We start from the raw sequence: 27,950 nt of genomic DNA, 5'->3' as shown, positions 1-27,950 counted from the left end.
AGGGGGGGTTCAGGGGACCCCCACCCCCCCAGCGCACAGCCCCCATCCCCCAGAAACTCATTTGGGGCGGGGGTCCCCAAAATGCTGCAGGGGGGCAATGAAAATGTGGATTTTTGGTAGAAAAATGAGGTTTTTGGGTTTGTTTGGCAGAGATTGACTCAAGGGACCCCCCCCCACCCCAGATTAATGGGAGTGATCCCCAAAATCGGGGAGGGGGTGTTGAAATGAGATCCCACCCCCAAAAAGGAAAAGGGGAACAAAAAGAGGAGGAATCTGCCCAAAGTTAAAGAAAATCTTCCATAATGAGAGAAAATCCTCCAAAATGACAGAAAAACCACCCAAAATCCAAGGGAGCCACCTCCAAATTAAACCTGAACCCCGCCCAAAATGGTGGGGGGGGTCCCAAAAAAGGCCCCCAGACTAAAGGAGAAGAGGGAAAGCCCCCAAAATGGGGGGGAGGAGGGACGGGATGAATTTGGGTGCCCCCTCCCCAAATCTTGGGGCATGCTGGGCCGTGTCCCCAGGGTATCCCCAAGGTGTCCCCAAGGCCAGGCCATGTCCCCAGGCTGTCCCCAGGTGTCCCCAGGATATCCCCAGGTGTGTCCCCAAGGCCAGGCCGTGTCCCCAGGTGTCCCTAGGCTGTCCCAGGTGTGTCCCCAGCTGTCCCCAGGTGTGTCCCCAAGGCCAGGCCATGTCCCCAGGTGTCCCTAGGCTGTCCCAGGTGTGTCCCCAGGTGTGTCCTCAAGTCCAGGCCGTGTCCCTAGGCTGTCCCAGGTGTGTCCCCAGCTGTTCCCAGGTGTGTCCCCAGGTGTCCCCAGGTGTGTCCCCAGCTGTCCCCAGGCTGTCCCCAAGGCCAGGCTGTGTCCCCAGGTGTCCCCAGCTGTCCCAGGTGTGTCCCCAGCTGTTCCCAGGTGTCCCCAGCTGTCCCAGGTGTGTCCCCAGGTGTCCCCAGGTGTCCCCAGGTGTCCCCAGGCTGTCCCCAAGGCCAGGCTGTGTCCCCAGGTGTTCCTAGGCTGTCCCCAGGCTGTCCCCAGGCTGTACCCAGGCTATCCCCAGGTGTGTCCCCAAGGCCAGGCCGTGTCCCTAGGCTGTCCCAGGTGTGTCCCCAGCTGTTCCCAGGTGTGTCCCCAGCTGTCCCAGGTGTCCCCAGGCTGTCCCAGGTGTGTCCCCAGCTGTTCCCAGGTGTGTCCCCAGCTGTCCCAGGTGTCCCCAGCTGTCCCAGGTGTGTCCCCAGGTGTCCCCCAGAGCTGTCCCCAGGTGTCCCCAGGCTGTCCCCAAGGCCAGGCTGTGTCCCCAGGTGTCCCCAGCTGTCCCAGGTGTGTCCCCAGGTGTGTCCCCGCTGTCCCCTGACCTGTTGGCCGCTCTCTTCCCGGCCGCCTCCAGCTCCTGTTTCCGGCTCAGGGTCCCCTCGAGGGTCTCGGGCTGGGGGGGGGCGCGGGGGGGCAGCGTGGCCGCCCCTCCCCCCGGGCCGGGCCCCCCTCCTGCGCCCCTCTGGGGACCTGGGGAGGGGGACGGGGCTGAGGGGGTCCCGCCGAGGGGCCCGGGGGTGTCCCCCCGGATCTGGGGGGTCGGGGGGGGTTACCTGGCCCGCGGCGCCGTCGGGGCGGATCCCGTTGAGGGCGGGGGGCTCCGGCGGGCGGCTCTGGGGGGTGGGGGAGGCCCTGGGGGGGTGGGGACACAGGGGACACCCCCCGGTCACCCCCAGACCCCCCCCATATCCCCCCTGACGAGGGTGTCCCCCCAACGCCCCCAAACCTGGGGGTCTCCCAACCCCTCTATGCCCCCCCAAAATCCCCCCCCCCCTCCCCTCTGCCCCTCCCCGCCCCCTCCCCCATCCTGGCTCTGGGGGGGCACCACCGGGGGGGTCCCCCCGACTTCGGCCTGCGCCGGGGGGGGCTCGGGGGGCTGCAGCTTCCTCGCCTCCTCCTCCTCCTCCTCCTGCCGCCGCCGCCGCTCCTTCTCCTCCAGCTGGGGGGGTCGGGGGGTCAGGGACACCCCGGTGATGGGGGGGGACACAGGGAGCCCGTGGGGACCCCCGAGGGCAGGGGGGTCACACAGGGACCCTCAGCCCCCCACACACGCTGGGGGGGGTGTCCCCCCTCCCCTTGTCCTTGCCACGTCCCCTGTGCCCCCATTTCTCCTCCCCATGTCCCCCCATTGCTCCCCCCCCATTTCCCCCCCATAGCCTCATCCCCACATCCCCCCGCGTCCCCCCGATGTCCCCATGTCCCTCTCCCCATTTCTCCCCATGTCCCCCCATCCCTCCATGTCCCTATGTCCCCCCTGTCCCCGCATTTCTCCTGTGTCCCCCCCATGTCCCCATGTCCCCCCTTATTCCCATGTTCCCCTGTCCCCCTGCGTCCCCCATGTCCCCATTTTCCTCTACATCCCCCCATGTCCCCCCGTCCCTCCGTGTCCCCGCATTTCCTCCGTGTCCCCCTGTCCCCCCATTTCCCCACATCCCCCCACATCCCCCCACATCCCCCCATGTCCCCATTTCCCCCCACGTCCCCCCACATCCCCCCAATGTCCCCATGTCCCCATCCCCCCGTGTCCCCCCATGTCCCCCTGTGTCCCCCAGTGTCCCTATGTCCCCATTTCCCCCCTGTCCCCCATGTCCCCCCATTTCCCCCTGTCCCCCTGTCCCCCCATTTCCCCATTTCTCCCCATCCCCCCCATGTCCCCCCATGTCCCCCCGTGTTCTCCATGTCCCCCAGTGTCCCAATGTCCCCATTTCCCCCACGTCCCCCCATGTCCCCCCATTTCCCCATGTCCCCCCATTTCCCCATTTCTCCCCATGTCCCCCAATGTCCCCATGTCCCCCCATGTCCCCCCGTGTCCTCCATGTCCCCCAATGTCCCCATGTCCCCCGTGTTCCCCAGTGTCCCTATGTCCCCATTTCCCCCCCGTCCCCCATGTCCCCCAATGTCCCCATTTCCCCCCTGTCCCCCCACATCCCCCCATGTCCCCATCTCCCCATCCCCCCGTGTCCCCCCATGTCCCCCCATGTCCCCCAGTGTCCCCATGTCCCCTACATCCCCCCATGTCCCCATTTCCCCCTGTCCCCCTGTCCCCCCATTTCCCCATTTCTCCCCATGTCCTCCATGTCCCCCAATGTCCCCATGTCCGCTACGTCCCCCCATGTCCCCATTTCCCCCACGTCCCCCCTGTCCCCCCACATCCCCCCCATGTCCCCATCTCCCCATCCCCCCATGTCCCCCCATGTCCCCATTTCCCCCTGTCCCCCTGTCCCCCCACATCCCCCCATGTCCCCATCTCCCCATCCCCCCGTGTACCCCCGTGTTCCCCAGTGTCCCTATGTCCCCATTTCCCCCCCGTCCCCCATGTCCCGCAATGTCCCCATGTCCCCCACGTCCCCCCACATCCCCCCATGTCCCCACCTCCCCATCCCCCCGTGTCCCCCCCCGTCCCCCCGTGTCCCCACCGTGGTCAGCCGGCCCAGGGCAGCGAATCTCTCGTCCCAGGCGGCCGCGGCCTTCTGGAAGCTCTGGTGCCGCTTGAGGAGGGTCTCGGCCTCGGCCAGGCTGGAGCCCAGCTCGGGGGCGCGGGCCAGCGGCTCCCGGCTGGCCAGCCACGCCTCGGCCGTGGCCGCGTCGCGCCCGAACACCAGCACCTCCAGCACTGGGGCACGGGGGCTGTCAGCGGGGGCACGGGGACACCCCTGGGACACCCCTGGGCCACTCCTGGGACACCCCTGGGACACCCATGGGACACCCCTGGGCACTGAGAGGGGACACGGGGCACCTCCAGCACTGGGGCATGGGGACTGTCACTGGGGGCACGGGGACACCCCTGGGGCACCCTTGGGCACTGAGAGGGGACACAGGGTACAGGGACACCCCCGGGGCACCCCTGAGCCACCCCTGGGACACCCCAGAGCCACCCTGGGGCCACTCCAGGCACTGAGAGGGGACACAGGGTACAGGGACACCCCTGGGATACCCCTGGGACACCCCTGGGACACCCCTGGGCACTGAGAGGGGACACGGGGTACAGGGACACCCTGGGACACCCCTGGGTCACCCCAGAGCCACCCTGGGGCCACTCCTGGGCACTGAGAGGGGACATGGGGCACCTCCAGCACTGGGGCATGGGGACTGTCACCGGGGGCACGGGGACACCCCTGGGGCATCCCTGGGGCAGCCTTGGGCACTGAGAGGGGACACAGGGTACAGGGACACCCCCGGGGCACCCCTGAGCCACCCCTGGGACACCCCTGGGACACCCCAGAGCCACCCTGGGGCCACTCCTGGGCACTGAGAGGGGACACGGGGGACACAGAGGGGACACGGGGGACCCTCCCAGTCCTCACCAGTCTGCAGCCACTCCAGCTTGTCCTGCCAGCGCTCCCCGATGTCCCTGCGGCGCTCCTGGAGCTCGGCCAGCTCCTGGGACAGCTGGGGGGACAGGGATGGGGACAGGGGACAGGGGTGGGGACAAAGATGGGGACACGCTGATTGAGGCAGGGACAAGAACAAGGGGACAAGCTCGGGGACAGGATGGGGACAAGGACACGGGGACAGAGATACAGGGGTGGGATCGGGACACAGGGACGGTGACAGGGACACGAGGGGACAAGGGATGGGGACAGCACCGTGGAGATGGGGATTTGGACGAGGGATGTGGGGCTGGGGACTTGGGGACAGTGACAAGGCTGGAGAGGCGGGGATGAGGAGGCAGGGACAGGGTGACACAGGGACAGGGTGACACAGGGACAGGGTGACAGGGTGACACAGGGACAGGGTGACACAGGGACAGGGTGACACGGTGACAAGGTGACAGAGTGACACGGTGACACAGTGACAGGGTGACAGGGTGACAGGGCGACACGGTGACAGGGTGACAGGGTGACAGGGTGACAGGGCGACACGGTGACACAGTGACAAGGTGACAGGGTGACACGGTGACAGGGTGACAGGGTGACAGCCGCGTCCCACCTTGTCGGCCTCGTGGTGGCCGCGCTGCAGCAGCGCCGTGGCCGCGGCCACGCAGGCCCCGAAGGAGCCCTCGCGCGCCTCCAGCTCCGCCCGCAGCCCCTGGTGCTGCTGGATCAGCAGCTCGGCCGCGGTGACATCCCTGCCAGGGGACAGGGACACCGGTGTCACCGCGGGGACACCGGCGTCACCGCGGGGACACCCCGGCTCAGCCTGGGCACAGCGGGCAGGGCTGGGCCACCAGGGTGGCCGCGGTCACAGCCCCGTGCTGGGATCACTGCAGTGTCCCCAGGGCTGTCCTTGTGTCCCCAGGGCTGTCCCCATGTCCCCGGGGCTGTCCCCATGTGTGTCCTCATGTCCCTGCATGTCCCCGTGTCCCCACAGTGTCCCTGCAGTGTCCCTGTGTCCCCAGAGTGTCCCCGTGATGTCCTCATGTCCCTCCCTGTCCCCACAGTGTCCCCCCATCCCCAGGGTGTCCCCACGGTGTCCCCACGGTGTCCCCAGGGCATCCCTGGTGTCCCCAGGGTGTCCCCAGGGCGTCCCTGGTGTCCCTAGGGTGTCCCCATGGTGTCCCCCTGTCCCCACGGTGTCCCCAGGGTGTCCCCAGGGTGTCCCTGGTGTCCCCACAGTGTCCCTGGTGTCCCCAGGGTGTCCCCACAGTGTCCCTGGTGTCCCCACGATGTTCCCAGGGCGTCCCCATGGTGTCCCCAGGGTGTCCCTGGTGTCCCCACAGTGTCCCTGGTGTCCCCAGGGTGTCCCCAGGGTGTCCCCACAGTGTCCCTGGTGTCCCCAGGGTGTCCCTGGTGTCCCCAGGGTGTCCCCACAGTGTCCCTGGTGTCCCCACAGTGTCCCTGGTGTCCCCAGGGTGTCCCCACAGTGTCCCCACAGTGTCCCTGGTGTCCCCAGGGTGTCCCCAGGGTGTCCCTGGTGTCTCCACAGTGTCCCTGGTGTCCCCACGGTATCCCCAGGGTGTCCCCAGGGTGTCCCTGGTGTCCCCAGGGTGTCCCCACAGTGTCCCTGGTGTCCCCAGGGTGTCCCTGGTGTCCCCACGGTGTCCCCAGAGTGTCCCCAGGGTGTCCCCACAGTGTCCCCAGGGTGTCCCTGGTGTCCCCAGGCTGTCCCCGGTGCCACCTGGGCCTCTCGCGGGCCTGCAGCTGCAGGTGCACGCCGTCCATCCAGAGGCGCAGGTCGCGGGCGGCGCGCAGGAACCGGAACTGCTCCACGCTGTCCCCGAGCAGGCGGCGCCGGCGCTGGCAGCGCCCGCGGAGCTCGGCCCAGGCCGCGGCCACCGCGCCCTCCTGCGCCCGCAGCTCCTCGGCCCGCGGGCCCGCGTACGCCGCGGCCAGCCGGCCCGCGGCCTCCTGCACGGCCGTCACCTGGGGACAGGTGGGACATGGCACAGGTGGGACATGGGACATGGGACAGGTGTGACATGGCACAGGTGTGACAGCCGGCCCGCGGCCTCCTGCACGGCCGTCACCTGGGGACAGGTGGGACATGGCACAGGTGTGACAGGTGTGACATGGCACAGGTGTGACATGGCACAGGTGTGACAGCCGGCCCGCGGCCTCCTGCACAGCCGTCACCTGGGGACAGGTGGGACATGGCACAGGTGTGACAGGTGTGACATGGCACAGGTGGGACATGGGACAGGTGTGACATGGGACATGGGACAGGTGTGACAGGTGTGACATGGCACAGGTGTGACAGCCGGCCCGCAGCCTCCTGCACGGCCGTCACCTGGGGACAGGTGGGACATGAAACAGGTGGGACATGGCATAGGTGTGACATGGGACAGGTGGGACATGGCACAGGTGGGACATGGCACAGGTGTGACAGCCGGCCCGCAGCCTCCTGTACGGCCATCACCTGGGGACAGGTGGGACATGAAACAGGTGTGACAGGTGTGACATGGCACAGGTGTGACAGCCGGCCCGCGGCCTCCTGCACGGCCGTCACCTGGGGGGGACATGGCACAGGTGGGACATGGGACAGGTGTGACAGGTGTGACATGGCACAGGTGTGACAGGTGTGACATGGCACAGGTGTGACATGGCACAGGTGTGACAGCTGGCCCGCGGCCTCCTGCACGGCCGTCACCTGGGGACAGGTGGGACATGAGACAGGTGTGACATGGCATAGGTGTGACAGGTGGCCTGCAGCCTCCTGCACGGCCGTCACCTGGGGACAGGTGGGACATGAAACAGGTGTGACAGGTGTGACATGGCACAGGTGTGACAGCCGGCCCGCAGCCTCCTGCACGGCCGTCACCTGGGGACAGGTGGGACATGAAACAGGTGTGACAGGTGTGACATGGCACAGGTGTGACAGCCGGCCCGCGGCCTCCTGCACGGCCGTCACCTGGGGACAGGTGTGACATGGCACAGGTGTGACAGGTGTGACATGGCACAGGTGGGACATGGGACAGGTGTGACATGGGACATGGGACAGGTGTGACAGGTGTGACATGGCACAGGTGTGACAGCCGGCCCGCGGCCTCCTGCACGGCCGTCACCTGGGGACAGGTGGGACATGAAACAGGTGTGACATGGCATAGGTGTGACATGGCACAGGTGTGACAGGTGTGACACGGGACAGCTGTGACACGGGACAGGTGACATACCCCACTCCCAGCCACCTCCTGCAGCACAGCGTGCCCCTCACGTGCCCCTCGCCCGTCCCCGTGCCCTCACCTGCGCGCTCAGGGCCTGCACGTCGTGCTCGAAGGCGCGGTGCTGCCTCTCCAGCCCCTCGGCCGCGCGCAGGTCGCGCCCCAGCTCCTCGGGCAGCTGCCGGGCCTTGGCGCGGAGCTGCGCCAGCACCTGGCGCGCGTCGCGGCGGAAGCGCTGCAGGTCGTGCGCGGCCGCCAGCTCCTGCGCCCGCGTGGCCACCAGCTCCAGCAGCTCGGCCCAGGCCTCGTTCAGCGCCGCCTGCCACTGCGCCACGGCCGCGCGCTCGGGGTGGCCCCCGGAGATCAGCGCCGCCGCCGCCGCGTTGGCCGCGTCCACCCGCTCCTGGCCCAGCCCGCCCGTGTCCCGGGAGAACTCGCGGAACTTGTCCCGGAGCAGCTGCGGGGACGCGGGGAGGGTCAGGGGCACGGGGGACAGGGGGACAGGGGGACAGGGGGACAGAGGGACAGGGACAGAGGGACACAGGACAGGGTCAGGGGGACGGGGGACAGGGGGACAGAGGGACAGGGGGACAGAGGGACAGGGACAGAGGGACACAGGACAGGGTCAGGGGGATGGGGGACAGGGGGACAGAGGGACAGGGGGACACGGGGACAGGGGACAGGGACAGGGGGACACGGGACAGGGAGACACCGGGACAGGGGACAGGGGGACAGGGACAGGGGGACACGGGACAGGGACAGGGACAGGGGGACACGGGATGGGGTCAGGGGAACAGGGGGACATGGGACAAGGACAGGGGGAAATGGGACAGGGGGACAGGGGGACATTGGACAGGGACAGGGGGACACGGGATGGGGTCAGGGGGACAGAGGGACAGGGGACAGGGACGGGGGAAATGGGACAGGGGGACATGGGACAGGGTCAGGGGACAGGGGTCACGGGGACAGAGGACAGGGGGACACGGGACGGGGTCAGGGGGATACAGGACAGGGGGACAGGGACATGGGACAGGGGTCAGCAGGACAGGGGGACACGGGAAGGGTCAGGGGGACAGGGGACAGGGGACATGGGACAGGGGGACAGGGGTCGGGGGTCAGCAGGGTCACCTGGCACTGAGGTGACACAGGGAATCCTCAGTGTCACAGTGCCCGTGTCCCCCCGTGTCCCCTCAGTGTCACAGTGCCTGTGTCCCCCCGTGTCCCCTCAGTGTCCCCTCAGTGTCACAGTGCCTGTGTCCCCCCGTGTCCCCTCAGTGTCCCCTCAGTGTCACAGTGCCCGTGTCCCCACCGTGTCCCCTCACCGTGACGTGCTCGAAGTCCTGCCCCAGCTCCCGGGACGCCGCCACCACCTCTCGCTCCGAGATCCACTGCTCCAGGTCGTCGAGGTCGCGGCGCAGCTGGCACAGCCGGTGGTGGCCCTGCAGGGTGGCCCTGCGCTCCTCGGCCAGGTGGCACAGCCCCGCGTAGAGACGCTGCAGCTGCGCGGCGCGGGCACGGAGCCGCTCGCTGCACGGGGGACAGCGGTGTCACCCAGGGGACAGGGGTGTCACCCAGGGGACAGGGGACAGTGATGTCACCCGGGGTCTGCGGTGTCACCCAAGGGACAGGGGACAGCGGTGTCACCCAAGGGACAGCGGTGTCACCCAAGGGACAGTGGTGTCACCCAAGGGACATGGGGACAGCAGTGTCACCCAAGGGACAGGGGTGTCACCCAAGGGACAGGGGTGTCACCCAGGGAGCTGTGGTGTCACCCAAGGGACAGGGGACAGCGGTGTCACCCAGGGGACAGGGGTGTCACCCAGGGGACAGGGGTGTCACCCGGGGTCTGCGGTGTCACCCAAGGGACAGGGGTGTCACCCAGAGAGCTGTGGTGTCACCCAAGGGACATGGGGACAGTGATGTCACCCAAGGGACAGCAGTGTCACCCGGGAGCTGCGGTGTCACCCAAGGGACACGGGGACAGAGGTGTCAGGGGTCATGGGGACATTGGGGACATTGGAGGACCTGGCAATGGGACACAGGGACCTCAGGGGACACAGGGACCTCAGGGCACAGCGAGCACTGGGACAGAGCTGACAGGGGACATGCTGGCCGTGCACGCAGCGGCTAGGGTGTCCCCAGGGTGTCCCCAGGGTGTCCCCAGCGTGTCCCCAGCGTGTCCCCACCCGTCGGGGTGGCCGCTGGCCGCCATGGCCCGGCCCTGCTCGGCCAGCAGCTCCACGGTGCCGCCGTAGTCGCGCAGCTCCTGCTCCAGCCCCAGGTGCCGGCTCAGCATGGCCTGGGCGCCCGGCTCGTCCTGGGGACACCGCGGCCGTCACGGGGGTGTCCCCACCCCCAGAGACCCCCCAGTTGCTCCTTTGGGTGCTCCAGAGCCCCACAGACCCCCCCACAAATCCCCTCTGACCCTCCCTGGCCCCCAGAGATCCCCTATAGCCCCCCAGAGACCCCACAGATCCCCCAGACCCCCAGAGACCCCATAAAGAACCCACAGAGACCCCTCACAGACCACTCAGCTCCCCCTCTGACCCCCACAGACCCCTCCCCACATCCCCCCTGCCCCCCTCTCACACTCCCTGTCACCCCATGGACCCCCCCAGACCTCCCAAACGCCCCAAAAACCCTTCCCAATCCCCCTGAACCCATCACAGACCCCCCATAGACCCCTCCCCACATCCCCCCTGCCCCCCTCTCACACTCCTTATCCCCCCATGGACCCCCCCAGACTCCAAAACCCCTTCCCAATCCCCCTGAACCCATCACAGACGCCCCATAGACCCCCCAAACCCCTCCCCACATCCCCCCTGCCCCCTCTCATATTCCCTGCCCCCCCTCTGACCCCCCCATGGACCCCCCCAGACCCCCCAAAGACTCCAAAACCCCTTCCCAATCCCCCTGAACCCATCACAGACCCCCCATAGACCCCTCCCCACATCCCCCCTGCCCCCCTCTCACGCTCCCTGCCCCCCTGGAACCCCTCCCTCCCCTCCCCCCCACCGAAGCGGGGGTGACTCTGCTGTCCCCGGGGCGGGGGTCCCGGCCCTGTGCCCACCTTGGCCTTGTCCTGGGCCAGCATGTGCAGCTCGCGCTCGCCCAGCCAGGCCTCGGCGGCCGCGGCGTCGCGCAGGAAGCGCTGGGCGGCCAGGGCGGCCTCCAGGCGCCGCTGCCTCCGCGCCGCCTGCGCCCGCAGCTCCCGCCAGGCCTCCCGCAGCACCGGGACCCCCCCGGGGACCCCCCCGGGCACCCCCGGCCCGGGCAGCCCCCGCTCCAGCAGCTCCATCACCCGGCGCTCGCGGCCCTGCAGCTCCTTCTGCAGCGTCTGCGGGGTCGGGGGGAGTCAGGGGGGGCTCTGGGGGGGGAACTGGGGGGGTTTATCAGTCCGGGGGGGGGTCTATGGGGGAAATTGTGGGGTCTGGGGGCGTTTATGGGTCCATGGAGGGATTTGTGGGGAAAATCGGGGGGTCTGGGGGAGTTTATTGGTCCATCGGGGGGTCTATAAGAGAAGTTAAGGGGGTCTAGTGGGTCTGTTGGGGGGTTTATGGGGAAAATTGAGGGGTCTGGGGGGGCTTATGGGGGTTTATGGGTCCATGGAGGGGTTTATGGGGGAAATTAGGGGGGGTCTAGTGGGTCTGCATGGGGGTTTATGGGGAAAATTGGGGGGCCTGGGGTCTATGGGGGAGTTTATGGGTTCATGGTGGGGTCAAGGGGGGGTTTAAGGGGCTCTAGGGGTCAATGGGGGAATCTGAGGAGGCAGTGGGGATCTATGGGGGTGCTGGGGGTTGAGCCAGAAAACTTGGAGGGGGGAATCTATGGGATCTCGCAGGTGGGGAGGGGTCTGTGGGGGTCATGGAGTAAGTGCTGGGGGTCCCAGGGGACACAGGGGGACACCTGGGGACCCTCTGACCCACCTCGTTCTTCTGCAGCAGCAGCTGCACCGAGGGCAGGTCCTTGCCGTGGTCCGTGGACATGGCCAGGGCCTGGCGCTCCTGCACCCACAGCTGGGGACACGGGGGGACATGGGGGACACAGGGGGACATCGGGGTCATTGAGGACATCATGGACATTGGGGACATGGGGGACACTGGGGACATCGGGGTCACTGGGGGTCACCGGGGGCCGGGTCACTGCGGGGACAGGGATGGGGAGGACTCAAGGACTGGGGGTCGGGAAGAGCCATGGGGGGCAGAATTTGGGGTTCAGAGACCCTGGGAGGGGTCGGGGCTGGTGGAGACTGACCAGGATTTGGGTGGGGGGGTCCAGGATTCAGGATGAGGAATGGGGTGGGGGTCAGAGATTTGGGGCCAGGTATTTGGGATCAGGAACTGGGGTGGTCAGAGATTCGGGGTCAGGAATTGGGGGAGTCAGAGATTTGGGATTAAGGATTTGGGATCGGGAATGGGGACGGGTCAGAGATTTGGGGTCAGAGATTCAGGGTCAGGAATGGGTGAGGTCAGAGATTTGGGGTCAGGGATTTGGGATCAGGAATGGGGAGGGGGGTCAGAGATTCGGGGTCAGGAATTGGGGGAGTCAGAGATTTGGGATTAAGGATTTGGGATCGGGAATGGGGACGGGTCAGAGATTTGGGGTCAGAGATTCAGGGTCAGGAATGGGTGGGGTCAGAGATTTGGGGTCAGAGATTTGGGATCAGGAATGGGGTGTGGGTCAGAGATTTGGGGTCTGGGATTCGGGATCAGGAATGGGGTGTGGGTCAGAGATTTGGGGTCCGGGATTCGGGATCAGGAATGGGGTGTGGGTCAGAGATTTGGGGTCTGGGATTCAGGATCAGAAATGGGGTGTCAGGCACGGGGGGACCCAGGGACCCCAGGGGTCAGTGGCAGCCCCGGGGGGCTCCCCCCACTCACGAGCTCGTCCTCCAGGTCCCTGCGGAACTGGTGCAGCTCCCTGGCGGCCGCGAGGCTCCGGCCGCGCTCCCGCAGCGGCTCCCGCAGCTCCCGGAACTGCTGCTCCAGCTCCCGCACCTGCTCCTGCACCCCCGCGCTCCGGGGGTGCCCCGGGCTGAGCCCCCCGGCCTGCGCCCGCAGAGCCCCCACCTCCTGCTCCCGCAGCGCCGCCTGCGTCTCCAGCAGCTGCGGGGGTGCGGGGGGTCAGGGACCCCAAAATCTGCACCCCAAAGGGCCCCCACCTCCTGCTCCCGCAGCGCCGCCTGCGTCTCCAGCAGCTGCAGGGGTGTGGGGGGTCAGGGACCCCAAAATCTGCACCCCAAAGGGCCCCCACCTCCTGCTCCCGCAGCGCCGCCTGCGTCTCCAGCAGCTGCAGGGGTGTGGGGGGTCAGGGACCCCAAAATCTGCACCCCAAAGGGCCCCCACCTCCTGCTCCCGCAGCGCCGCCTGCGTCTCCAGCAGCTGCGGGGGTGTGGGGGGTCAGGGACCCCCAGGGACCCCCCCCAAAATCTGCATCCCAAAACATGAACCCTAAAACTCACGCCCCCAAAACCTGAACCCTAAAACCCGCAGCCAAATCCTGCGTGGCAGACACGCACCCTCAAAACCTGAACCCCAGAACCTGCACTCAAAGCCTGTACCCCCAAATCTGCATCCCAAAACCTGCATCCAAAATCCCCAGCCCCAAAACCCGCAGCCAAATCCTGCATCACAAACCTGCACCCAAAAATCCAAACCCCAAAACCAGAACCTAAATCCTGCATCACAAACCTGCACCCAAAAATCCAAACCCCAAAACCAGAACCTAAATCCTGCATCACAAACCTGCACCCAAAAACCCAAACCCCAAAACCCAAACGGAAATCCTGCATCCCAAAACCTGCACCCAAAAACCTGAACGCCATAACTCAAACCCAAATCCTGCATCACAAACCTGCACTCAAAAACCCCAACCCCAAAATCCAAACGGAAATCCTGCATCACAAACCTGCACTCAAAAACCCAAACCCCAAAACCCAAACGGAAATCCTGCATCCCAAAACCTGCACCCAAAAACCCAAATCCCAAAACCCAAACGGAAATCCTGCATCCCAAAACCTGCACCCAAAAACCTGAACCCCAAAACTCAAACCCAAATCCTGCATCACAAACCTGCACCCAAAAATCCAAACCCCAAAACCCAAACCCAAATCCTGCACCCAAAACCTGAACACCCCAAACTCTACACCCTAAACCTTCACCCCAAAACCTGGTCATCCCAAACCCTCATCCCAGACCCACCCAAAACCCACCCCCCAAACCCGTACCTGAACCCCTCACCCCAAACCTTCACCCCAAACCTTCCCCCCGTTGCCATTTCCCAGCCCCCAGCCCTGACCTGGTGCCGGGTCAGCAGGACCCCGACGCTGGTCAGGTCCTGGCCGCAGTGGCCGGAGCGGAGCTGGGCGCGGACTCCGGCCAGCCAGGAGCGCAGTCCGGCGCAGGCCTGGGCGCAGCTCTCGGCGCGCGCGGCCTCGGCCAAGCCCCGGCCCTTGGCGGCCGCCGCCGCCTCCACCTGCGCCCACAGCGCCCGCAGCTCCTGCCGGGGCGCCGTCACTTGCCCGGCCAGCGCCGGCCGCGCCCGCGCCAGCTGCTCGCCGTCCTGCGGGACCCAAAAAATCACGGAGTGGGCAATGTCGAGGTTGGAATTGCGGAGTTGTTGAGGTCGGACCCGTTTAGTTGTGGGGTTATGGAGATTGGGCACGTGGGGTGGTGGGATCGTTGAGACTGGACTCGTGGATCCATCATGGCTGGACCCGAAAAATCATGGACTTGTTGATGGTATGTGGGATCCTTGAGGCTGACCCACTAAATTGTGGATTGTGAAGATTGGACCCATGGAATGGCAAGGTCATTGAAACCGGACCCATGGAATCGTGGAATTATTAAGGGCTGGACCCACAGAACCGTGGAATCACTGAGGCTGGACCCATGGAATCACAGAATTGCTGAGGTTGAACCCATGGAATTTTGTGACTCAACCCCCCCTCCCATATCCCACCTTTCCCAAGGGCCGCCCCTTCCCAGATCCCATTTTCCCCCCGTTTTCCCCCGTTCCCACCTTCTCCAGCGCCTCCAGCCAGCCCCGGTTGGCCGCGAGCTCGGCGGCGAAGGCCTGGTGCTTCTGCCACTTGCCCTGCAGGTCCCGTGTGCCCTCGTAGGACACGTCCCGAGCCACCGGCAGCTTCTCGTTCAGCCACAGCGTCAGCTGGGAACGGGAACGGGAGCGGGACACAGCTGGGGATCCCTTCCCACAGTCCCAGCCCAGCCCAGTTCTCATCTCCGCCCCATCCATCCCTCATCTCCATCCTAATCCCATCCCAATCCCATCCCAATCCCCACCCGGCCTCACCTCCTGCCCATCCTGCAGGAACTTCTGCAGCTCCCAGTTATCCCGCAGCCGCCCCAGCAGCTCCTGGGCCGATTCCCGGATCTTCTGGTGCCTGTGCCAGGGCCGGGGTGGTGAGAGACCCCATTCCCAGGAGATGGGATGGACTGGGATGGGATGGGATGGGATGGGATGGGATGGGATGGGATGGGACGGGACGGGACGGGATGGGATGGGATGGGATGGGATGGGACGGGACGGGACGGGACGGGACGGGATGGGATGGGATGGGATGGGATGGGATGGGATGGGATGGGACGGGATGGTCTCCCTCACCTGCTTTCCACCGACTCCACTGTCTCCCGCACCTTTTCTGCGTGGACGCCGCCCTCCTCCAGCAGCTTCCGCCCGGTGTCCGTGAGCGCCCGGACGCGCTCGGTGCCGGTGTCCAGCGCGGCCAGGAACTCCTCCAGCCTCCTCACGGCCGCCTCCGCGCCCGGCACCGTGCCCGGCATCTCTGTGTGGGCCAGCGTGTGCTCCTGCGGGTCAGGACGGGGATTGGCACCGGGACGGTACCGGAGCCCCGGGATTCAGCAGAACACCCCGGATCCCCTCACCTGCTTCCCCAGCGTCCCCTCCACCTGCTTGGCGTCCCGCAGGAACACGTGGAAGGCGACAGCCTGGGCCAGGAGCCGCTGCCGCTTCTCCCACACCCGGCCCAGCTCTTCCCAGTCCGCATCCAGCGCCTCCAGGCGCTGCAGCAGGGACAGGCTCTGCGGGTCCGCCTGTCCCCGCGTCACCTCCCGGCCGGCGGCGCGGGCGCTCCGGTAATCGGCGCCGTAGTGCGAGATCTCGGTGCGGAGGCTCTCGTGCTGCCGCAGGGAGCCCTCGGCCTCGGCCAGGGACGCGGGGACATCCTCGGAGCCCGCGGCCGCGCGGGTGCGGGACAGCCAGGCCTGGAGCGCCGCCAGGTCCCGCAGGAAGCCCTGGAGCCGCCGCGCCTGCCCCAGGGACTCCTCGCGGCTCCGGTGGCACCGGCGCAGCGCGTCCCACTCGGCCTCCAGCCCCGCCAGCCCCTCGCGGATCTCGGGCGCTCGCTCCGGCTGCTCCCCCTGCAGCTTCTCGGCCTCGGCCCGCAGCTCCCGCAGCTTTCCCTGGATGGCGTCCAGGTCGCGCCCCATCCCCGACAGCTTCCCCTGCAGCGCCGTGATCCCCGCCAGGTCCCGGCCCAGCGCCCGCGTGGCCTCGATCGCTGCTGTCTTCTCCCGCATCCAGCCCCGCGTCTCGTGGCATTCCAGGCGGAAATTGTGGATGTTCAGCGCCGCGGTCAGCGCCACCTTCTTGCGCTCGGCCAGCGCCCGGAACCGCTCCCACCTGGCACGGGCGGGATCGGGGCGCGGTGGGACAGAGCCCGGGGAGAGAATCTGGCCCAAAGAATTCATCCCTGGAGTGTCCCAGCCCGGGGAATCCATCCCCGGAGTGTCCCAGTCTGGGGAATCCATCCCCGGAGTGTCCCAGTCTGGGGAATCCATCCCTGGAGCGTCCCAGCCCGGAGAATCCATCCCCGGAATGTCCCAGCCCGGGGAATCCATCCCTGGAGTGTCCCAGCCGGGGGAATCCATCCCTGGAGTGTCCCAGCCCCGAAAATCCATCCATGGAGTGTCCCAGCCCGGAGAATCCACCCCTGGAGCGTCCCAGCCCAGAGAATCCGTCCCTGGAGTGTCCCAGTCTGGGGAATCCATCCCTGGAGTGTCCCAGCCCGGAGAATCCATCCCCGGAGTGTCCCAGCCCAGAGAATCCAACCCTTCCAAGAGCATCCCGGCGGGGAAAACCCCTCCCTGCGTCCCTGGAGCATCCCTGACTGCCCGGAGAACCCATCCCTGCCTGGAACACTTCCCTGGGCGCCTGGAAAATCCATCCCTGCCCGGACCCACCCCCAATCCCTGCCCGGAATGGCCCCGCCGGGGCCGCCCCCACCTGTCCCGGAGCTGCTCCCAGGTCTCCCGGGCGCTCTCCCGGTTCCTGTCCCCGGATCCCTGCAGCTCCTGCGTGACGCGGCCCACGGAGGCCACGCGCGCCGCCAGCGCCGCCAGCTCCGGCTCCAGCGTCTCGAACCTGCGGGAGCGCCGGGAATGACCGAGAATTCCAGGAATGCTGAGCCGGAGCTGGGAATTCAGGGAAAACCTCAGCAACACCCCAGAGGTGGCAAGCCACAAATCCTGGGAATGCCACAAATCCTGGGAATACTGCCCTGGAGGTGGGAATTTAGGGGATTTTGTGAGTGCTGGGAATATCTCAGGACAAGGTGAGAATTCAGAGAGTACAGGGAATGCTGTGTTGGAAGTGAAAATTCTGGGAAAATGGGAACACCTAGAGCACTGGGAATGTTGTGGCGGAGGTAGGAACTCAGGGAACACTGGGAATAGCGGGAATAATGGGAATACTGGAGACATCCTGAGGAAAAATGGGAATAACAGGGCGATCCTGTGTATTCTTGGGAGAATTCCTGTGGGAATCCCAGCGGGGTCGACCGCGGGCACTCCGAGATTTCCCGGGAATAACTCTGGGAATAACTCTGGGATTTCCACTGCGCAGCACGGAGGAGCCCCGGGCGCTCACCGCTGCTGCACCACCTCCAGGTCCTCGATCCGCTCGGGAATCTCCATGGAGAGCAGCCACTGCTCCCTCTCGCCCACCCAGAGCGCGCAGGCATCGGCCTCGCTGCGCGCCGCGAACAGCCCCAGCGCGTCCCGCAGCTCCAGGCGCCGCAGCTCCGCCCGCTCCTCCAGCTCCCGGTGCCGCCGCTCCAGCTCCGCCAGCCGCTCCGCCAGCCCCGGCACCGCGTCGGGAACGTCGGCGGCACCGCCGGGCAGCGCCTGCTCCCGCAGCGCCGCCAGCGCCGGCCCGCGCCGCCGCAGCTCGTCCTGCAGCTCCCGCAGCCGCCGCTCCAGCATCCCCGCCGATCTCTCGTCGTGGCCGAGCTCCGGCGCCGCCACTCGCCGGGCGGCGGCCGCCAGCCACGCCTCGGCCTCGGCCGCCTCCGCCTCCAGCTGGAATCGCCCCGCGGCCGCGCGGAGCCGCCGCTCCCGGGCCCCGGCCAGCGCCGGCAGCGCCGCCCAGAGCGACTCCAGCTCCCGGATCCGCCGGGACACGGCGGCCGCGGGGTCCGGGGAGCCGGGAGCGGCGCCCGGGCGTCCCTCGGGGGGTTCCGTGGATCCGTCGGCGGGTGCCGAGAGTCCCTCGGTGGATCCAGGGGTGGATTCCGGGGGTCCAGCAGCGCGTCCCAGGGACGCGTTCTTGGATTCCGGGGGTCCCGTGGGGGGTCTCGGGGATCTGGCCGTGGATCCGGCAGTGGATTCCGCGGGTTTTGCGCTTCCCATTGATCCGGCCGTGGATCCGGCAGCGGATTCCGCGGGTTTTGCGCTTCCCATTGATCCGGCAGCGGATCCCGTCGAGCCAGCGGCGGCTTCCACTGATCCAGGGGCGGCTCCCACTGATCCAGGGGTGGCTCCCACTGATCCAGGGGTGGCTTCCACTGATCCAGGGGCGGCTTCCACTGATCCAGGGGTGGCTCCCACTGATCCAGGGGCGGCTCCCGTGCATCCCGCGGCTCCGTCGGGGGCTCCCTGTGCCAGCAGCTCCCGGCCCCGCTCCAGCAGCTGCTGCAGCGGCCCCGCGCGTCCCCCCAGCGCCCCTCGGATGGCTTCGAGCTGGCTCAGCATCCGCAGGGCCCCCGGCAGGTCCCGGCCCAGCTCCGGGCAGCGCAGGAGCCGCTCCTGCTCCCGCATCCAGGCCTCCTCCTCGCCCGCGTCCCACAGGAACTTCCAGAGGCGCCGGGAGCGCTCCAGCCGCAGCCGCCGCTGCTCCGACAGCGCCGACAGCCCCCGGTAACGGAGCTCCAGAGCCGCCACGCGGGCCCGCAGCTGCTCCGGGGGACACGGGCGGTACCCTGGGGGGCACGGGCGGGGGTCAGCGGGGCTGGCGGGTCTGGGGGTCGCACGGCTTGGGGGTCCTGGGGTCTGGAATCCACAGGGTTTAGGGGTACGGTGTTTAGGGATCCAAATTTTTGTGGGTCCCAGGGTCTGAGATTGAGGGATGCCAAAGATTTGGGAGACGCAGCGTTTTGGGAGGGCTGTGGGTCTGGGATTTGGAGGTCCCGGTGTTCAGGGATTCGGTGTTTGGGGGGGGGGGGGGTCTCGGTTTTTGGGGCTCCCAGTTTATGGGAGTCTGTTTTGGGGTTTTGCTAGGTCCCAGTTTTGGGGGTCTCAGGTGAGTGGGGGTCCTGGCATTCAGGTATCTCTGGGTTTGGGGATTCCAGGGCATCCCGGGGATCCCAATTTTGGGGGTCTCAATTTTGGGGAGGGGTCACTCACCGCCCCCCTCCCCGAGGAAGCGCTCGGCCGCCGCCCCCACACTCCGGACCCTCTCAGCCTGGGCCGCCACGTCCCCCTCGACCAGGGCGTGGATCTGCAGCAGATCGTCCACCTGGCTCAGGTGCTGCCCGAAATCCCGCGACTGCAGCCGCACCTGGGGACACCGGGGGGGTCACGACGGGGGGGGATCCCATCGTGGGACCCCCCCCCCCAAATTCCCTTCCCCACCTCCATCTCCTCCATCCAGCCCATCAGGTGCTCCAGGTCGCGCAGGAGCCGCTGCAGCTCCAGGTGCGCCCGCAGCCGCTCCCGCCGCGCCGCCACCTGCGCCCGCAGCGCTTCCCAAAGCGACACGACGTGGTCGCGCCGCGTCGCGATGCCGCCCATGTCGTGATAGCGCTCGGCCTCCAGCTCGGCGGCCACGGCGGTGACGGCGCGGACGCGGCTGCCGTAGGCGGCGATGTCGCTCTCGATGGCTTCGTGCTTGCGCAGCGCGGCCTCGACCCCCGCCAGGGACCCCCCGAAATTGTCCTGGGGGGTGGGAAAGGGGGGTGAGGGAGGGGAGACTCTCAGGACCCCCCCGAAATTGTTCTGGGTGGGTGAGGGAGGGGCCACTCCCGGGACTCCCCCCCCCAAATCATCCTGGGGTGGGAGAGGAGGGAGAAGGGGTAAAAGGTGGGTGGGACACCCCGGGGACACCCCGAATTGTCCTGGAGGAGAAAAAAAGGGGCTGAGGGGTGACAAAGAGGGGTGGGGACACATCCTGAAATTGTCCTGGTGGGGACAGGGGGAAGTCCCCTGGGGTGGGGGCAGTTCCAGGGTCACCTGTGCCACCAGGTTGTCCCTGACTGGGGGTTGGTTGGGGGGGGTCTCAGGGGTCCCTGGGTGGGGGTCCCGGTGTCACCTGTGCCACCAGGCGCTGGTTGTCCCCCAGCCAGGTCTCCCTGAGGGCGGCCTTGCGGTGGAACCGGGCTGCCAGCTGCTCCAGGTGCTGCTGCCGGAGCAGCTCCGAGCGCAGCGCCAGCTCCCGGCCGTGCTCCGCCTTCTCCAGCCGCTCCCACGCCTGCGGGGACGGCTCGGTCACCTGGGGCACCTGGCACCTGTGTCACCTGCACACCTGGCATCGTGTCACCTGGGGCACCTGGCACCTGTGTCACCTGCACACCTGGCATCATGTCACCTGGGGCACCTGTGTCACCTGCACACCTGGCATCGTGTCACCTGGGGCACCTGGCACCTGTGTCATCTGCACACCTGGCATCGTGTCACCTGGGGCACCTGTGTCACCTGCACACCTGGCATCGTGTCACCTGGGGCACCTGTGTCACCTGCACACCTGGCATCATGACACCTGGGGCACCTGTGTCACCTGCACACCTGGCATCGTGTCACCTGGGGCACCTGTGTCACCTGCACACCTGGCACTTGTGTTGCTGTGTCCTCTCCCATATCCCTGTGTCCCCCTTGTCCCCTGTCGCTGTCACCCTGTTGATGTCGGCGCTGTGGGGACCCCACCATGTCCCCAGTGTCCCCCCTGCCCCTGTCACTCCCCATGTCCCCAATGTCCCCAGTGTCCCTCCATCCCTGTCACCCCAAAAGTCCCCAGTGTCCCCCTGTCCCTGTCACCCCCATGTCCCCTGTGGCTGTCACCCTGTTGATGTCGGCGCTGTGGGTCCCCTCCCGGGGCACGAACTGCCGCTGGTTGTTGGCGCGGAGGCGGCTCCGGAGCGAGAACAGCAGCACCTCCAGGGAGCCCTTGTCCTCGAACCTGCCGGGGGGGACCCCAAAATTCACCGAGGGGACCCCAGAATACAGCAGGGGGACCCAAAACCCACTCTGAGCCTCTGGGCAGCCCCAAAACCCCTCAGAGGAAACCTGAAACCCACTGGGGGGGACCCCAAACCAGACTGGACAGCCCCCAGACCCCTCAGTGCAACCCCCAAACCCCTCAGGGCAGCCCCCAAACCCCTCAGGGCAGCCCCCAAACCCCTCAGGGCAGCCCCCAGACCCCTCAGGGCAGCCTCCAAACCCCTCAGGGCAGCCTCCAAACCCCTCAGGGCAGCCTCCAAATCCCTCAGGGCAGCCCCCAGACCCCTCAGGGCAGCCCCCAGACCCCTCAGGGCAGCCTCCAGACCCCTCAGTGCAACCCCCAGACCCCTCTGGACAGCCCCCAGACCCTTCAGGGCAGCCTCCAAACCCCTCAGGGCAGCCCCCAAACCCCTCAGGGCAGCCCCCAGACCCCTCAGGGCAGCCCCCAAACCCCTCAGGGCAGCCTCCAAACCCCTCAGGGCAGCCTCCAAACCCCTCAGGGCAACCCCCAGACCCCTCAGGGCAGCCCCCAGACCCCTCTGGACAGCCCCCAGACCCCTCAGGGCAGCCCCCAGACCCCTCAGGGCAGCCCCCAGACCCCTCAGGGCAGCCCCCAGACCCCTCTGGACAGCCCCCAGACCCTTCAGGGCAGCCTCCAAATCCCTCAGGGCAGCCTCCAGACCCCTCAGGGCAGCCCCCAGACCCCTCAGGGCAGCCCCCCGAGCCCGGCCCCGTCGGGGGTCTCACCGGGGGGGTTTCTCGGTGGTGCGGTAGGCGCTGAAGGCCTGGAGCTGCCCCTGCAGGCCGGGGATGCCGCGGGGCAGGCGCCGGTCCGTGAGGAGCAGCAGCGAGCGCTGGATCCAGCCCAGCAGCTCGGCCGCCTGCGCCTCGTAGCGGCCGGCCAGGCCCTCGGCCTCGCGCGCCGCCTCCAGCACCTGCGGACGGACGGGGGAACGGCTGTTTGTCCGTCTGTCTGTCCTCACGTCCATTCTACATCCATCCTTTTATCCATCCATCCATCATCCATCCATTTGTTGTCCATCTGTCCATCCATCCCCACACCCCTCTGCCCATTTTCACCCCGTCCATCCACCCACCTCCTTCTCTGTCTCTTTCTGATCAATCCATCACTCTGTCCATCCCCCACCCGTCCCTCTGTCCATCCCCCACCCGTCCCTCTGTCCATCCCCCACCCGTCCCTCTGTCCATCCCCCACCCGTCCCTCTGTCCATCCCATCTGTCCCCCCCCTCCCCCCGCCCATTCCCGCGGATTCTGCCCAGTCCCCACCCCCCAACGCCATCTCTCCATCATCTGCCTGTCCATCTGGTCCATCTGTCCATCATCTGTCTGTCCATCTGTCCATCGTCTGTCCGGCCATCCACTCTCCATCTGTCCATCCCTTCCTCCTCCTGTTCCCCTTTCCATCCACCTGTGTGTCCATCCCTGTGTCCCCCCGTCCTGTGTCCATCCCATGTCCATTTGTCCACACCATGTCCACTCCTGTGTTCACCCCTGTGTCCATCTGTCCATCCCATGTCCATCTGTCCATCCCGTGTCCATCTGTCCACCCTGTGTCCACCCCGGACCTTCCCGACACGTTTTCCCTCCACAGCCAGCGCCTTCATCCTGGAGAAGTGATGGTAGAGCGCGGCCACGTAGGTCAGCACTGACCGCTCGTCCGGCTGCTCCACGGCCACATCTGTGGGGCAGGGAGGGTCAGACCCCCAAATCCCTCCCGGGGACCCCAAAGTTCCCCCAGAGACCTCCAAATCCATCCCCAAATCCATCCCCAGACCCCCTGACCCCTCACAGCCCCCCAGCACTGACCACTCAGCCCCCCAGCACTGACCGCTCGTCCGGCTGCTCCACAGCCACATCTAGGGGGCGGGGGGGGGGGTCAGACCCCCCAAATCCACCCCCAAATCCACCCCCAAATCCACCCCCAAATCCACTCAGGGACCCCTCGTTCTTCCCCCAGCCCCCCCGGCCCCTCACCCTCAGGGTCCAGCAGCCGAGTGACCCCCAGCTCGCGCTCGGCCACGGCAAAGGCGCTCTGCAGGTTGTGGAGGGCGTTGGCTCCGCGCAGCGACTCCACGTCCAGCAGCTCCGGCCTGGGGGTGACCGCACCGCTGACCACTGACCGCTGACCACTGACCCACAGCCACTGACCCACAGCCACTGACTGCTGACCACTGACCGCTGACCACTGACCGCTGACCACTGACCCACAGCCACTGACCCACAGCCACTGACCGCTGACCACTGACCGCTGACCACTGACCCACAGCCACTGACCCACAGCCACTGACCACTGACCCACAGCCACTGACCACTGACCCACAGCACCTCACAGCCACTGACCCACAGCTACTGACTGCTGACCACTGACCCACAGCCACTGACCACTGACCCACAGCCACTGACCACTGACCCACAGCACCTCACAGCCACTGACCCACAGCTACTGACTGCTGACCACTGACCCACAGCCACTGACCACTGACCCACAGCCACTGACCCACAGCCACTGACCCACAGCACCCCACAGCCACTGACCCACAGCCACTGACCACTGACCCACAGCCACTGACTGCTGACCACTGACCCACAGCTACTGACCACTGACCACTGACCCACAGCCACTGACCCACAGCACCCCACAGCCACTGACCCACAGCCACTGACCCACAGCCACTGACCCACAGCCACTGACCGCTGACCCACAGCACCCCACAGCCACTGACTGATGACCAGTGACCTGAGCATTGATCACTGACCCACAGCCACTGACCAATAACCCACAGCCACTGACCCACAGCACCCCATAACTCCTGACCCCTGACCCTGCCCTGTAACCCCCACATCCCCCCCAGCCCCCTCCCCAGCCCGCACCGGTGCCGGTGGATGAGGGCGCAGAAGGCCAGCCCGTCCCTCCAACTCGTGGTGAAGTTCTGCACGTTCACATTGGGGTACCTGGGGGGGCCGGGGAGGGGTGTCAGAGACCCCCAAAACCCCCAGGAACCCCCCCAGACCATGCAGGTCCCTTCTGAGTCCCCTCAGGGACCACTCAGAGCCCCCAGGAACCTCCCGAGCCACATGGAGACCCCCCCAAACCCCTCACCCCACAGTCCTAATCTGGCACCAGCCCCACAGAGCCCCCCAGGACCCTCCAAACCCCTCATGGAACCCCCCTGGACCCTCTAAATCCCCCCAGGATTCCCCCAGACCCCCCCAGGACCCCTCACCCCACGGTTTTCATCTGGCACCAGCCCTACAGAGCCCCCCAGGACCTCCCAGGACCCCCCCCAGGACTCCCTAAACCCCCCCAGAATCCACCTTGAGCCCTTCTAGGACCCCCCAAACCCCCCAAGACCCCCCCAGGACCCCTCACCCCGCGGTTTTCATCTGGCACCAGGCCAGCAGCGCGTCCTTGGCCGATTTCCGCTCCCGCGTGTCCCCGGTCTCCACGCTGATGTCCTGGATCTGGGGTGGGGGGCACAAAAACGGGGGCAGGGACCCCCAGATTAGGGTCAAGAACCCCCTGCCAAAGCGGGTCTGGAACCCCCAAAATGGGTGCAAGCATCCCGTGGTGGGGTCAGGATTCCTAAAAATGGGTGTGAGACACCCCTGCAAAAGGAGCCTGGGGAAGGTCTGGGGACTTCTGTGACCAAACTGAGACCCCAGGGTGGGTCCAGGACCCCCCAAAATGACCCCAAACCCCCTAGGGCAGGTTGAGGACGCCCCTAAATGACCCCAAACTCCTCAGGGTGCATCCAGGAGCCCCCTAAATGACCCCAAACCCCCCGGGGCAGCTCCAGGACCCCCCTAAATGACCCAAAACCCCCCTAGGGTGGGTCCAGGACCCCCCTAAATGACCCCAAACCCTCCCAGATGGGATCAGATCCCCCCCTAAATGACCCCAAACCCCCTGGGACAGCTCCAGGACCCCCCTAAATGACCCCAAACCCCGCAGGGCAGCTCCAGGATGGGCACAGCCCCCCGCCCCATTTCCCCCTGGCCACCTGGAAGCGCAGGATGATGGTCCAGACCAGGCCGAGGGTCAGGCGGGGGTTGCCATCCACGATGTCGTGCGAGCCCACGTTCTCCAGGTGCACGCGCTGCTCCCGCAGGAAGCGCAGCGCCTTCTCCACGTTCTCCAGGCAGTGGATCCGCATCCGGCCCCGCGTGGGGCGCGGCTGGGCGGGGGCACCGTCAGGGACCCCCCCATGGGCCGGGGGGCGCAGTCAGGGACCCCCCCAGGACCGGGGGGCACAGTCAGAGACCCCCCCAGGACCAGGGGGCACAGTCAGGGGACACCCCCATGGGTCGGGGGCACCATCAGAGAACCACCCCCGGGCAGGGGGGCACCGTCAGGGACCCCTCCAGGCCAGGCAGGGGGAGAGGGGGGCAAGGGGGGTGAGGAAAATGGGTTTGGGGGGCAAGAAGAGGGGGTGGGGGTTGTGGGAATTGGGATTTTGGGGAGTCCAGGGGTGACAGAAAGAGGGGTTGGGGGTTTAGGGAGGGTGGGGGTCTTGGGGAGGGGTTTTGGGGGGGCTGCAGGTCATAGAAAGGGGGTGGGGAAGGCCTTGGAGAGGGTTAGAAGAGGGTGGGAGGCACAGAAAGGGATTTGGGGGGTCTGGGGGGGTCCAGAGGGGACTTGGGGTGGTCCAAGAGGGTCTGGCGGTCCCCGTGAGGGGCGTCCCCAATTTGGAAAGGGGTCGCACTCACCAGGAACCCCCTCAAGCAGCTGGGGGTCCCTTTTTGGGGGTCCCCGCAGGGATTTCCATATTTTGGGGAGAGTCCCCATTGGAGGGGTCGCCGTTTTTGGGGGCGTTGCTGTTTTTGGGGGTTTCCCTCTTGAGGGGGGCGTCCCCGATTTGGGGAAGGGTCGCACTCACCAGGAACCCCCTCTGAGACCCCCCTCGAGCAGCCAGGGGTCCCTTTTTGGGGGTCCCTTTTTGGGGGTCCCCGCAGGGATTTCCACATTTTGGGGAGGGTTCCCATTGGAGGGGTCGCTGTTTTTGGGGAGGTTCCCCCTTGAGGGGGGTGTCCCCGATTTGGGGAGGGGTCGCACTCACCAGGGTCTCCCCCGAGAGCCCCTCGAGCAGGCGCAGCAGGAGCCGCCCGTCCCGCAGGTCGCTGTAAAGGTCGCCCAGGTGCGACCCCTGCGCCAGGTGGGAATTCACCCACTTGGTGAAGGTTTTCTTCTGCACGGCCTCGCGCTCGTCTGGGGGGGCACGGGGGGGTCAGGGACCCCCAAAATCCCCCCTAAACCCCACCCAGAGCCCCCAAACCCCACCCAGAGCCCCCAACCCCCACCCAAATCCTTCAAACCTCATCCAGAGACCCCAAATCCCACCCGAGACCCCAAATCCCACCTGAGACCCCCCCTTCTCCTTCTGCGCGGCCTCATGCTCGTCTGGGGGGACACGGGGGGGGGTCCAGGACCCCCAAAACCCCCCCCCAAAATCCCCTAAAGATCTCCCTATACCACCCCAGACTACCCAAACCCCATCCAGAACCCCCAAACCCCACCCAGAGCCCCCCAAATCCCCCTTCTGCGCATCCTGATCGAGGGTGAGGGGGGAACAGGGGGGTCAGAGAACCCCAAAATTGCCCCCAAAGCCCCCCAGGGGTCGCAGCCCCCTGGGGGGGTCCCAGGTGGGATCCCCCCGCGCCAGCCGGTGCTGGATTAATGCTAAGAGGATTTGGGGGGGGGGTCCCTGAGGGGGCTCCTGAGGGGGGTCCTGGGGGTTTGGGGGAGTTTTGGGGGAGCTGAGGACGACTGGGGGGGTTTTGGGGTGATTGAAGAGTTTTGGGAGGGGAAATTTGGGGTGTTCCCCCCATTTTTCCACAGTGTGTCCCCATTTTCTGGGGTCTTACCCCATTCTTTGATTTTTCTCCTGATTTTTTAGGGATCATTCCCACATTTTGGGATTCCCCCATCTCCATTTTTGGATTCTCTCCCTAATTTTTGGGTGTTTTCCTCTTTTTTCTGGACTTTTCCTCCTGCTTTGGCTTTTTTCCTGCATTTTTTTCCACTTTCCCCACAGTACTTAAACTTTCCTCCTCACTTTTTATGCATTTTGCCCCTGTTTTTACACTTTTCCCCTACTTTCCTCACAAATCCCCTTTTTTTTACTTTTCCCTCTGTTTTTGTGCATTTTTCCACATTTTTTCCACTTTCCCCCCCACTTTTTTCCACTTTTTCTCCCTTTTCTCCTACTTTTTTTCCACTTTTCCCCCACCTTTTTTCACTTTCTCCCTTTTTCCCACTTTCCCCCCACTTTTTCTCCCTATTTCCACATATTTTCCCACTTTCCCCCCACTTTTTTCTACTTTTTCTCCCTTTTCCTGCACTTTTTTTTCCACTTTTTCCCCATTTTTTCCACTTTTCCCCTCTTTCCCCACCCCCATTTTTCCCCCCCCCATTTTTTTCCCTTTTCCCCCCATTTTTGGGGTGTCCCCCCCCCCATCCCGTACCTGCCAGGGCTTTGATGCGGGAGCGCTCGAAGCGCCGGGCGGAGCCTTCATCCTCCTCCTCCTCCTCCTCCTCGGGCCCCCCCGCGCCCCCCTCCCCGTCCCAGCGGGGGTCGCTGAACCGCGGCAGCTCCAGGGGGTCGTAGGGGGGGGGGGACAGCATGGTGGCCTTTGGGGACCCCCAAATTTGGGGGGGGGGGGACGCTGGGAGAGCTCAGGGGGGAGCTGGGAAAAGTGTGGGGGGGGGTTTGGTCACTTTTGGGGGGGGACAAACGGGGTGACCCCCACCCAAAGTGACCCGCAGGGAGCCCAAATTAACGGGGACCCCCCCCCCAAATTAACGGAGACCCCCACATTAAGGGAGATCCCTGTGAAATTTAATTAAAATGCTCCTGGAATTCAACACTTTTCCCTAAATTAATGAAGAAACCCCC

At 66.2% G+C, this 27,950-nt stretch overlaps 1 protein-coding gene across 1 annotated transcript; it reads right to left on the bottom strand.

The window, feature by feature from the left end:
• Positions 1-365: 365 nt before the first annotated feature.
• SPTBN2 (spectrin beta, non-erythrocytic 2) lies at positions 366-27,703 on the bottom strand. Its single transcript, XM_077789634.1, has 35 exons — positions 27,520-27,703; positions 26,115-26,263; positions 25,059-25,232; positions 24,428-24,519; positions 23,929-24,009; positions 23,032-23,147; positions 22,623-22,735; positions 21,783-21,970; positions 20,877-20,994; positions 20,131-20,289; positions 19,455-19,757; positions 19,227-19,380; positions 18,480-18,802; positions 17,473-18,026; positions 16,831-16,968; positions 15,471-16,227; positions 15,190-15,392; positions 14,878-14,968; positions 14,587-14,733; positions 13,864-14,127; positions 12,447-12,671; positions 11,493-11,582; positions 10,637-10,903; positions 9,753-9,883; positions 8,853-9,093; positions 7,649-8,023; positions 6,816-6,914; positions 6,087-6,331; positions 4,959-5,097; positions 4,334-4,418; positions 3,446-3,642; positions 1,876-1,968; positions 1,583-1,642; positions 1,352-1,422; positions 366-420 (listed from the first exon to the last, which is right to left on the bottom strand). Exons 1-35 carry the CDS (start codon positions 27,677-27,679, stop codon positions 366-368), a joined length of 6,657 nt encoding a protein of 2,218 aa, XP_077645760.1. The 5' UTR covers positions 27,680-27,703.
• Positions 27,704-27,950: the final 247 nt, after the last annotated feature.

The sequence above is a fragment of the Lonchura striata genome, chromosome 36, assembly GCF_046129695.1.
Source record: "Lonchura striata isolate bLonStr1 chromosome 36, bLonStr1.mat, whole genome shotgun sequence".
In the NCBI taxonomy this organism is placed as follows: Eukaryota; Metazoa; Chordata; class Aves; order Passeriformes; family Estrildidae; genus Lonchura; species Lonchura striata.
This window is presented reverse-complemented; position numbering and strand designations above follow the sequence as displayed.

Bases quoted from the DNA above. Each gene is read 5' to 3' on its own strand.
- SPTBN2 (XM_077789634.1), bottom strand. From the start codon at position 27,679: ATGCTGTCCCCCCCCCCCTACGACCCCCTGGAGCTGCCGCGGTTCAGC. The intron at 25,233-26,114 runs GTGAGTGCGACC...GCCCCCGCCCAG, and splicing joins GGCTCTCGGGGGAGACCCTG to CCGCGCCCCACGCGGGGCCG. The intron at 20,995-21,782 runs GTGAGACCCCCG...CCCCCCCGGCAG, and splicing joins ACCACCGAGAAACCCCCCCG to GTTCGAGGACAAGGGCTCCC.